A 12,886-nucleotide genomic window follows, 5' to 3' on the forward strand; every position below is an offset into this window, starting at 1 on the left:
ATATCATATGAGAGAGTCATATCAGCTGGGACATTCAAGGATGCATCTGCAACTAACATATACATTGGATTTAAGCCTCCGGATTGAAGTTTAAAGGAAGAAATGCAGTGACAAGGTCACAACTTCAGGAAATGAGTGCAGCAAGGAAAAAAGGTTCTTCAAGTCAAACAAGTTCAGCTGCATCTACACTGTGAAGCAGATCAGTTTTTATTTATGTTATCTAAGATGTCACTACCAGTTTTTTGTTTGGGCAGTTATGCTCTATTAGAGTTTATTAGTTTGGGAAGTTATATGTTTGGGAAAACAATGCTCTATTTTTTGTAATTTGTAGACCAAAACAATGCTTTATTTTTGAGCTTGGATGTAATGCTAGTCCATCACATTATGCAATGGAATGTTTAGGCAGTTATGTTTTCAATTCATGAATATGAATTTGCATTTCATTCATAACACATTATGAAAGTGCAGCTAAATTTAAATTTGCATTAAAATTGGTCATTTCCATTTCATTCATAACAAGATAGTGTACATTAACAAAAGATCAAATTCCTAGTACCTACTTCTAACATACTACATTTTTCTTGAACTAATAGCAGCAACTTCAACACTATTAGCACCAGCATATCATAAAAATACTACATTGTTCTTCAAACCACCAGCATCACCAAAGCCAAATCCATAGAAACAGCACCACCACCACAACAAATAACCACTTCAACCGCGCAACTGTTTTCTCAGTTCTTTCGACTCTCTTCAACAGACCCCGTATAACCCTCTTAGCTTGGTCAGGCATTTCATCATCATGCCATCTGAAATATTTGCAGCCACCTCGACCCTACAAATTCAAAAAGAAATGCGGCCAAAAAAATTAAAAATAAATTTCTTTATTAAGAAATTCAAGGGTCTAACAAAAACAATACGATCGACTTACCAATTTACAACATAAAATTGGCGACCTGAGTTTGCAGATGACCATGATATAGTCAGTGGCGCATTAAATCCACAGTGGCAAATTTCCATTCCATTGCGAGAAGTTGTTGATTTTTGTGACATGGAACTGATAAACGAGAAAGATGAGGAATAAATCAGATCAAGATTCAAGCTTGGACACCTAATCTTCAGTAGAAGGGGAAAATGGCGAATTCGCAAGGGAAGAAGACGAAAGAGGAATTATGGCATTCTTGAAAGAAAAAATGGGAAAATCGGGTGTTTTAAAGTGGGTCTAACGGGTGTGTTTTATTTTTACTATTGGAATATCCACCTAAGCAAATATTAATAATATTCACGCGCTTATCATGTGTGGACATAACGCTCCTTTGGCCGGACATGCGTTGTGTTTAAATGGTATACATCAAAATAGAATTAAAGTGTTCAATAGGAAAAGCGCTAAATTAATGTGTCAAAATGGAAACTGGGGTCAAGTTTAAGGGGCGAGTATATATTTGCCCATTTTAAAATAATGGAGAAAAACCAAATGAGTCATCATCACAAAAACATTAAATTAATCTGTTAACCACAATAATCAATCCGTCTGTCATCAATAAGTGCAGTTTAACAAGAAATAAAATATTGAAATAATTGTGGTTTAAGCAAAGCAGTAAACGGAAGCAGAAAGCAAGGCCCAGTTATTACCGACACGTGGTTCCGCATATTATACCACTAGTAGGGCTCTACTGACACGTGTCAGTTTGTCCTTACGTGGACCAATCGGGTCGGGGAAACGGATCGTATCACGACCCTCTCTCTCGACCACGAATTCTGATACCCACTCTCTAAGCTAGGCGACCTCAAATTTGATCCGCGTTGCCACGTGGGCATTCCACGCCTGACACTTGTTTTTATTAAATACAAAAAATATTAAAATATTCCTGAAAATTTTCAAAGCAAACAAAGCTGCTCTGTCTTTCTCTCTCTATCTCTCTATCCCCTTCTCTCTCTATCCAGAACCTCCGAGATTTGTATTTGCGAGCATCAAATTAGGGTTCTACTGCCGTCCTTGTGCCGTTAAGTACTGATTTCCGGCGAAGTCGTGTCTTTCCGACGACTTATCTGTTTTAAGGTGACTTTTCCGGCAGGATCTATGTAAAGTGGTATTTGCTCGGTTAATTTTTGCTGTTTTTTATTGGCTTCTTACTGCATGAACCTCAACAATAAGAGTTTTCAGCTTTTGAACTGATTGAAGATTTTTCTCAAAAAAAATAAATAATAGAAATTACGAATTTACTACTCAAAAGTCGTAACTTTTAGAAAATTTTACTGCTTTTAATTACTTGATTTAGAGCCTTCAAATTTTGTAGCTTTGATAGATATCTTACTGTTTTAAAAGTAGGAGCAGGAAAATGATTTTGTTGAATTGTTTCTAATGTTTGTTTTTTCATTTTTTGATTTGGCTGATTCGTGAACGGAGATAAAAGAAGGATTTGAGATTTGAATATGACATCTGACCAGTGTGCTGCATGTGGCTTGAGTGCTGGTTGAAACAAATCAAAGGAATGTTAGATTTGCAGTTATACGAGGTAAGAATTTCTGCATTCCTCGACGGGTGTAGCTGAGTTTAAATTGCTATTATTATTATTTGATGCCCTTTTAACGTTGTTCGTTGTTCATTGTTCTTCTTACTGGCTAGCGAGTGAGTACATTGAATTTGCCTTAGTTTGGTGTGCCGCCGAGATTAGATTCATTTCAATCTGTATAGGTTTCCTTTGATGACAAGTGATTGGGGGAATGGAGAAGGTGGATACTTTGAACACATTGAATGTGATTAAGATGTTAACTAGTTGCCTTTCTTTACTATTTAATTCTGCTTTACGTAATTTTATTAGAGGAAAGTTGACATTAGGATCAACTGCTGTTCATGAAATTCAATTTGTCTTTGCCACCCTCAGAAAGAGGTATACTGTAAATCATACTGAAAGTGCACCATTATCTTGTTCATTGTCCTCCATTTGCTATTCTTTACATAAGAAGAGGTACCAGAAATTCTGTTGAACAATTTAGTCCTCCTTTTTCCTCAGCTGATCTGCTCCCTGTATCAATTTTCTTTCATGCTTCGGAAGTAGCTTAGATTCTCTTTCCTCAATGAGAAGTAATAAGAGGACAGTTGACAGAGAGTTAGGTGATCTCTTTTCATTTGCTTAAGCAATGTGGGCAAAGTTACCCCGTATCTCTTTTCTTAAAAAAAGAAGGTTACCCCGTACTTGTACCAATAGGAGGATGCATGTACCTGGTGGAATAGTCGAGTTGCTCATAAGCTGGCTTGGACACCACCATTTTATTAAAATTTCTGTTATCTTAGTAAACTGCCTTTGCTTCATTTGTAACATTATTTTTTTGCTGGTGAATCTTAGCTAGTCATTTCATCCTTTGGTGATCTCAACCTATATCCTTGTAGGAGACCAAGAGCATTCTACCATTATATGTGCTTTGTCATTTCCTCATACTACAAAATTTAAATTCTAGTTTTGATTTGCTCATTTTATGGAAGTATACTCTGCCGTTCTTACAGCTAAAATTCTGTAACTGGTGTTACAGCTTGAAGATATATCTTGGGATGAGTTCTGCCACAGCGATGATCATATAGTGCCACATCCAAGTAGTGTGCACACCGATGAACCACTCCCCCAGAACGATAGCCGTAAGAAACCTCGCCATGAAGTAATTGGTTTAACAAGTAACACAGGCGATCAATCTACTGGTAAATATGCTAATCAGCAAAAGGAGCAAATACTTCCTCTATTGAGTAATAAAAACACCAAAATGCTGGAAAAGGACCCCTGGGCCGATGCACCTGATGGTGCCAAAGTCGAAGACGTTTCACCATCTGAAAATACCAGGACATCCAGTCGTCGTATCGAGAGTAATAATGTAAACTCAATTGAGAGCAAATCCTGTTCTAATGGTCGCCCTCTGGATGACAAGAATGCTGCTGTGGGGGAAAACGCATATAGCTATCCAGTTGGTCCCATTCCTCAGGCCGATGATGATCTCAGCTTTTTGGACAATAGTTGCGAGGGTAAAGACTCTAATGATCTCTTATACTATAGCTGGCCTGAGATAGAGAACTTTGAGGATGTTGACAGGATGTTCAGGTAATTGCTTTCTTCATTTCAGTCAAACGGACTTTATTCATCCTTTTATCCTTTTTAGGGGGTAAGATGTGAACAAAATTCAAAAAAAAAAAAGTATTCTACCCATGACATCTATGTCAGTTTTTGATGTGAATATAGATAAAATGAATAGTCTGTTTAAAAATACTAACAATGGTAATGTGTTTCAGGAGTTGTGATTCAACATTTGGATTTGGACCTGGTAGTGAAGATGACCTAGGTTGGCTTTCATCATCAGATGTTATTGAAGGATCTGGAGATGGATTGACGTCAGCTTTTAAGTTTCCATGTCCAGCATCCACTGCACTTGGAAGTACATCTGCAAGTCATGAAACTTCAAAGCTAAAGGAAACAAACATTTCAACTAATACTTCTGTCACTGAAAATCAATCACTTGGCTATAATGGCAGTTCATGGTCCTCCGAGAAAAATGAATCGGTAAATCTGAGTCAATTGTCTTTTGTAAATGAATCAAGTAATTCAGAGTGCGAGTTAGTACCTGACAAGAAGGTATATTACTCAGTCTCTGTGAATATCGTTCTTTTTATCTTTAAAATCATATTTTGCATCAGCTTACCTATAAGGTGGTTGTTTTGAAGAAGGCTGGGGTACAGGGTGGTGGAGTACAGGTCGAGATTGCATCTAATAACCAACCACGAATCAGCAATGATGTAGTGGTGAGTAAAGAATGGATGGTAGTTCCAATTTAGGTGCATTCTTCCTCTTTGAATTTTAGTGTTGGTTGAAGGAACAGTTCCTGAGTTTCTGGATGATAATGTCTTTGATACCATCAGCTTCTTATTAAATGCATTGATCCTGATGTGAACAATTATTCCTCCTATTTTTAAATTCCTTATGGTGTCTTCTTTCCAGAATAGCATGCAAAGGAAACACTCCAAGCATCAGAATCGATCTGAGGGTAAAAGAAAATGCGGCTATCTAGAAAATGGCGACACATTCAATTACACTGATAGCGTTCCAGAAGAGAAGAAGCATCCTTCTGGCCCCCCAAGAACTCAAGTGAATTTCACATCTGCAGGTGTCCCGCAGCAAAAGCAAGCTCAAGTGCCCGATTTTGGCTATTTGGGGGGTAGCTTTTCTTACATGCATTCAGATTACGGTCATTCAGATAGGAGTGCTCTCCATCCAACTCTACCAATTACAAAGCACGAAAATAATGGTCTCATGTCTCCTTCTCCCAAGGACTCCTATGCATCAAATCAGGTACAGTCCATGGAGGGTTCTCCTGATCCTTCTTTTCAGGTGGCTGCTATGACAATAAATGAAAAGGCGGAGAAGTTATTCCACCAATCCGGAGTTAAGGTTGAAAATAACCGTGATCTTGAAGGGGTTGGCATGGGGATTCCAGCAGAATTAGGATCCTCAGTTGTACAGGAGTGCTCTTCTATAAGTTCTGGGTTGGATGAAAATTCAGAAGAAGCAGCTAATTTTCATCAGCTTCAACGTGTCATGGAACAGGTAGTCAGTCCCACTATGAAATTTACTGTGTTATAATCTTCTTCTTCTTCTTCTTTGATGAATTTATTAAGAGTTTAAGCTGCAAAAGAGTTAACTCAACTTTGCATGTATGACATACTCTCCTATGCATGTTCAAAGTAGACTGGTGTTGTGCAATCAGTCTTGGTGCTAATCGCAGTTATTTTCTTGATCTGGTGTCATATATATAAAAACATTTCATATTCCTATACTTTGTATATCCCAAAGTATTTCATCTTACAATATTTGAAGAGGGATGTAGTATATCAAAGATCTCCTGCTACACTCTCTTGTAGCTGCACACATACATCACGGGACTGTTCCGATTTTGTAGAACTGCACACTCGTTTTGTGCATGCTTCAGGATGGTCTTTTTAGTGCATGTCGCTGTTGCAAGTGGTAGGCAAGTGATTGGTATATTTAGGCTGTTTCATACTTAATCACCAAGCTGCAATCATATTTTGGTTCTTTTTAGGCTGATGGGGAGTTCTTGGAGGGAAGGAGCCGGGGGTCTATCGGAAACAACCTCTCTACCCCAGGGTAGGGGTAAGGTCTGCGTACACACTACCCTCCCCAGACCCCACTAGTGGGATTATACTGGGTTGTTGTTGTTGTTGTTTTAGGCTGATTATGCAGAAATCATCCAAACGTATGACTTATATTTCAGTATTCTCTGGTAATTATTCATATGTTAGTCCAGTGTACTTTGGCTAGGATGGGCTTGTTAGCAGATGTGTTAAAAGTGGGTCTTCAAAGTTAAACCTGTAGTTGAAATTGACTTCTTAGTATTACATCTTTGTAAAATAGATGACGTTCAACTTTCTTGGTTTAGTTGGACATACGGACAAAGCTATGTATAAGGGATAGCTTGTACCGGTTGGCTCGGAGTGCTGAACAAAGGCATAGACATGCTAATCTCAATAATGGCTCTGGAGATGATGGAGGGGCCAGCGGATCACTGATTAGCGAGGGAACAAACAAGTATGGATCCTTTCTCAGTATCTATATGCATTATTTGCTGAATAGCTTGTTGTCTTGGCTCTCTCATATTACTTCTCCTATATTGTCTATTTTTTTTTTTGTGTTAATTAATCATCTTGTATTAGTTTATATAGTTGATTGGTTGTTTAAGTTTGACATCATTGTTGAGCTTGGCTTTGCTTAGTTCAACGATGGCATTGCTAAACTATATATGTTGCCTTTTATTTTGGGTTAATTAATCATCTGGTATTAGTTTATATAGTTGATTGGTTGTTTAATTTTGACATCATTGTTGAGCTTGGCTTTGCTTAGTTCAACGATGGCGTGTTCAGCGAGTTGTTGAATACTAGCTCAACTTTAAGTAGTAGCATCCTAATTTAAATCTAGTACTGTGCAGATGTTTGTCCATTGAGTTATATTTTGCTACATAAAAGCTTGTCTATACAAGTTTATTCGTTGAGATTAGCCATTGGCCAGGTGAAATTAATAGTATGGAGTGAAATTATACTAGTACTACCCATCTTATAAAAAAAATTGTACTAGTTCTACACGTAGACGATCAATAATGAAAATCAGAAAAATTCACTGAACAACTAAAACGGTAATTTTGGATGAATCCCTTGTGGTTTCCATACGCTGCAGCTCCTGTTGGTGATAGGCAGATGATCTCCTCCAATATCCTCTTGCTCTCTTCCTAAAATGAGCCGAAGCAGGTTTTTCCGTGCTAGATATAATCGCTTTGAGTAGACAGACAGGGTCGATCTCAGAAGATGTGGATGAATCAATACTTCATAAACTGTACAGGAAGAAAGTTATACTGGAACAGAAAGTTGATGTTTCTGAACAGTTCTTAACTAGTTCTAGGGCCATCGACTAATAGTCAACATCTCTGGAACGGCATTCTTCTTTGAATGCTCAAATTTGGTGCTAAGATAAGATCTTTAAACTATTAGTGTTCTTCACTTCTACCTAAAAATCCTGAAATTTGGATTTATTTCACATATTTAACAGCAGAAGCGAGGATTTAGCTCAGTAAGAGTGGTATATTCAACATATCAACTGTACAATATAAATGTGGTAGATAAAGTTATGTATCAAAAGAATTGATTGTTATCATTCCCTATATCATTCCCTATATGTAAATACGTAAATAAACTTACCTAAAGGATTGATAAATGGCATACAAAATACATAATGAAGTGAAGATAATATTGGATGAGTTTTATGCATGACATGTGTCTCAATTGACAGGATGGTACTGCAGGAGTGTATGTATTCTGCCAAAATATGTTGGTGGTTTTTCTTATTATAAGTCATCGATTTATTAAATGTCAGTGTATATACAACATGCTCAGTTAAGAAAAAGTACTGTTGGTTAAGAAAGAGGGATACTATGTCAAGTCAGAAATGATACTTTAAAAAGCAAATCGGTGCAGGGGTGCTGGGTTTGTGGAGCTGGTGAGCAACACATGTAACAGATTCTATCTCTTTTTGACATCACTTTTTGGTCAGTAACATCGAAGGGGTTGTATTTCAGGTCCACAGGATATTTGGACATCGAAACAGACACGAACCCTATAGATCGATCTATTGCACATTTGCTGTTCCACAGGCCTTCAGATTCAACTGTAACCCCTGCCCGTGACTCCTGGACTTTGAAGTCGCCTTCCTTGGTAGGTTTCTCTTGCTTCCAATATTCATATTTAACTGTCTGCAAGATGAAATCTTATCCTCAATAGAATCAATGGCAGATTCATGGGTCATTGTCTAGCACGCCAGTGATGGGTGAGAACTTGATTTCTCAGGGAGAAATTGCACCTCAAACAGATAGAACTGATCATTGACCATAACTATTTAAGAAGCAAATGATGGTGTCTACTCTCAATCCTTGTGGGAGGTCACGTACAGAAATTATCAAGATCTCTTACAAGGAACCTTTATGTTTTCAGTGTTATGTGGGGGACCCCGGTTTCTGGTCCATGTTAGACCACATCGTTGTATGAGCTTTCACAATCAGGTTACTTTTGTTTCCTTCTATCCCATCTGTAGTGACTGTAACCCTTCTACACTTAGAAGGCATACAAAAACAACCATTCTTGTGTATACGTAGAGTGGACCAACTGACTCTTTTTGTTGTCTGTATGTAAGTAGATAATACCTGGAAAGTTTCCATAAACTGATATTTGCAAGTGCGGAAGATGCTCCGACCTGTTCGTTTATCTGTGGTTTTATGGATCTTTTCCCTTTTTCCCTTTTAAACCTAATTCAAAATTTAATTCACAGCGGAATTGCTCTCTATAGGATAAACTTAATTGCAATACAAGATAGATCATCTTCAGATACGTTATATTTAAAGATATATATTATATTCTCTCATATATTGACACAAATGAGTAGTTGTAGAACAGTACTTCGAAAGAGAGGTGAGTGGTGAAAGATATTTCATTACTTATTCTGAACAGCAGCTGCTCCTACATTTTTGTTAACAAAAGTTGATTGGTGAGATGTAGTTGTATGGGATGAGGGCTTGGCTGGAGAATGAGGCCAAACAAAAGCACCCATTGCAAACTTTCGCTTGTTAGCCAAGTCGCCATCAGCAGGTAAACCATATTCAGCAAGAAGCCTGTCTATCATCCACTCGGGCATGTGCTGATAGTCCTCTTTGGTGTATTTTGGATAGTGCAGAGGCATCTGGAAGTTGCTAACGCGACTCTTTTTTTTACTATCCATCACGTTCTATCTCGCCTTTAATGGATATGCTACACTTGGCTGATTTCAACAAAATGTGAAAGTAATGTTATATAAGCATGTTGAATATCACAGGAATGGAGTGATGTACCTTCTCACACCATCCATTAATTGGCACCTCGTGCGTTTTCAGTCTTGAAATATCATGTATGTGGGCTTGTGTGCGTCCCTGCGGGAGAGAGTAAAAGGTAGCTAAAAGTGTATGAAGCCATGAGCTGACTTCTCAATATTCATGTATATGGGCTTATACAATTCTTTCTACAATATGTCATCACAATCAATAAATTGAAGTCTTTCAAAAATTTCAATGTATAGACACTTATCACAAGCATCTTATTCTAAGTTAGAGCAAGGCAAGTATAATCTAGTATGGTTAGAGAAAATTAAAAAAACATTAGATGGAGGGTGTGTTTGGTACGAAGATAAACACTTTTCGGAAAATATTTTTCAATTTTTCCATGTTTGGTTGGCTTAAATGTTTTGGAAAATATTTTTCTCATTAACTCATTTTCCTCCAATTAGAGAAAAATATTTTTCCTACCAAAAGAAGTGAAAACATTTTCCAAAATACTTTTTCAACCTTCCTCACCCTATTCCCCATCCCCACCAACCTACCCCACACCCCTACCTACTCACCCCAACCCTGGCTTCCCATCCCCACCCTACCTCACCCCCACCCCACCTCCACCCTCGCTCCCCATCCCCACCCTAAATAAAAATATTATTAATAGTACTTTCTTTTCATGTTATAGATAGATTTTTTTTTTCATTTCAACAAATGAGTATTTTCTTTTCATAATATAAAAAAGTCTTTTTTTTCATTTTAACAAAAAAAGTACTTTATTTTCGTGATGTAGACAAAGTATTTTCTTTTCATGATGTAGAAAAAATATTTTTTTCGTTTCAACAAAATGAGTATTTCATGATGTAGAAAAGGTATTTTAAAATAAAATGATTACTTTGTTTTCAGGTCGTAGAAAGAGTACTTTCTTTTGCAACAAAAAAAAAATTATTTTTTTTATAGTTATGGAACATAAATTTCAACATTGTTTTGCGTAAAAAAGTAAAGCAGCACATTAGTTCCTTTGGATTTGTGTGAATTTTTAGAAGAACAATTAAATTGTTGAAGAAAATAGAGTCTTGAAAACGTTGGGTATTTAGGGGTAGAAATGGCGTGGGGTAGCCACTTTTTAATGTGGTATTTAGTTTTTATCCAACATTTTTAATGCTGAGCAAAAATAACCACTACTCTATTAAAATTAATACGAAAAGACGGTTTTACCCTTTCTTCATGAGTATTATATAAATATTAAGGACATGGTGTCCTTAACTACACGAGTCACAGCACTCATGAAGTTAAGGATATGATGTCCTAAAGTTTAACAACAGAAGGTGCAAATACATGATACTTTGTCCTTAATATTTACACATCACTCATGAAGTTAAGGACAGAATGTCCTTAATATTTACACAACACTCATGAAGTTAAGGACACGATATCTCTTAACATACACTGCACATATGAAGTCAATGACAGGATGTCCTAAAGTTTAAAACAGAAGGTGCTAATTCAGAACATTTGGTCCTTAATCAAGAGGTTGTGAGTTCGAGTCACCCCAAGAGCAAGGTGGGGAGTTTTTGGAGGGAGGGAGCCGAGGGTCTATCGGAAACAGCCTCTCTACCTCAGGGTAGAGGTAAGGTATGCGTACACACTACCCTCCCCAGACCCCACTAGTGGGATTATACTGAGTTGTTGTTGTTGGTCCTTAATATCTACACAACACTCATGAAATTAAGGACATCATGTCTAGCACAAGGGTATTTTCGTCCGGGCGGGTAAAAGTTTATTAAAGCACTAGCTAAAAGAATAAATATATTTTAAACAATGACTTAAGAGTAAATACAACTCTAATTAGTGGCTAAATAAAAGGAAACTGTGAGCTAATTAGTTGATTTCTCAAGTTATAAAGAAAAAAAAAATTAAATTGCATTCTTTTGCTAATTAGTTAATTTCTCAAGTTATATAAAAAAAACTTTTGAAGAAGAACACTACAAATAAATATTGCATTCACAATCGAGGATAAGTAAAATAGATGATAAATGGAGTAACTTTTCAATGGATAATATTAAATAAAAATTGACTTGAATAACTTTATCCGATTAATTATCAAATTGACCGATCGATTCATTAATTGAATTATTTGGGTGTATAATATTCTAGGGGTATTTTATCTTTAAAATGCTAGTATTGGATAATAATTTGAGATCCTGCAAATGATCACATATCTTACAATTTACCTATGTATCTCATCTCAAATAAATTATTAAAATAAATCATACATTTGATCTCTATGGCTTACTATTATGTATTTTTATTCAACTTTAAAATCCTAATATTTGGATTCCATTAGATTTCAAATAAGGAAAGATTTAATAAAATATTTATTGATTTAAAAATTCAAATAAGAAAAAATTTAGTTGATTTCAAAATTTTATATATTAAAAAAATAATTAAATTATGATTTTGTCCAATATGAAATCTATTTTCAAAGGATAAAAAAGACGATCTATATTTGCCTAAGGGTTTCTAGCTTTTATTATAATATTATATATATATATATATATATATATATATATATATATATATATATATATATATTATAAAAGCACGAATGTTAAAACGCTAAATGTTCAACGACTAAAATATCCCTGAGATACCATTTAGAGCTAAATTCTTTCATACAAATAATTTCGTATTGGACAAAATTTTAAAATTTAAAATTGAGAACTTTGTTTTGAAGAATCAACGTTCACGAAGAAAACTTCTTGTCGAATCTCTTTTGATTTTAATAGGAATTTGTTGCATGTTTACTGTTCAGATTTTTTTTTGTATCTCATTTTTAATAGGAATCCATTGCATGTATTTACTTCCTACTTTGTTTTCAAAACACTATCTCCGCTAATTCTTCAAAATACCCGAATAAGAGATATGTTCTTTATCAAATTAGTTCTCTATATATACATATATGCATATTCTATTAATATATATACGTTATTCCATGTCAATTAATATTATTTGTAATTAGATTATATTTATTTTATGAGGTTTTAAGTATTATTAGATCGTATCCACTTAATACTTTTTAATTTAAAAATGTAATCTAGGGTATATTCTTTTATGTTTTAACCCATGTTAATATTAGGGATGGGGCAAGCATCTCTATATTGTATTTATTATCATTACACTGATAAAAAGTTTTGGAAACTCTAACTGAACAAATTAAAAGCGTATCAATTATTTTTTTTTACACGTTTATTTTTTGGGATAATTTTAGAGATCTTCCTTCAAACATTGTTTCATAAGATTAATCGTCCATGTAGTTTTCAATATTATGCTTATCTCCCTTATAATTTTAATTTGTTTGAAGTGATTCTTTTAGTTTATTTATTATTAAAATAAAAAGTATAATTTAACTAATTTACCCTTACTATTTATTTAACTATAGTTTACAAATATCTTTTATGAATATGTACGTCTATGTGCAACGCAAGTT

The 12,886-nt window shown here is 35.3% G+C and overlaps 1 protein-coding gene across 10 annotated transcripts; it reads left to right on the top strand.

Annotated features, from left to right (window-relative positions):
* The first annotated feature begins 1,867 nt into the window (after positions 1–1,867).
* Positions 1,868–8,803, top strand: LOC104112833 (protein LNK1-like). Of its 10 annotated transcripts, none has more exons than XM_009622863.4 (9): positions 1,868–2,090; positions 2,408–2,516; positions 3,532–4,088; positions 4,277–4,616; positions 4,706–4,783; positions 4,980–5,585; positions 6,436–6,584; positions 8,122–8,257; positions 8,324–8,803. In XM_009622863.4, exons 2-9 carry the CDS (start codon positions 2,457–2,459, stop codon positions 8,426–8,428), a joined length of 2,031 nt encoding a protein of 676 aa, XP_009621158.1. In that variant the 5' UTR covers positions 1,868–2,090; positions 2,408–2,456; the 3' UTR covers positions 8,429–8,803. The 10 variants fall into 10 exon arrangements, 9 of the variants coding, with proteins under 9 accessions (XP_009621158.1, XP_009621160.1, XP_070033836.1 ...); XM_009622865.4 differs by having other exon boundaries at positions 2,415–2,516; XM_070177735.1 differs by having other exon boundaries at positions 1,868–2,059; positions 3,506–4,088.
* The last annotated feature ends 4,083 nt before the right edge of the window (positions 8,804–12,886 follow it).

The sequence above is a fragment of the Nicotiana tomentosiformis genome, chromosome 1 (assembly GCF_000390325.3).
Source record: "Nicotiana tomentosiformis chromosome 1, ASM39032v3, whole genome shotgun sequence".
Taxonomy (NCBI): domain Eukaryota; kingdom Viridiplantae; phylum Streptophyta; class Magnoliopsida; order Solanales; family Solanaceae; genus Nicotiana; species Nicotiana tomentosiformis.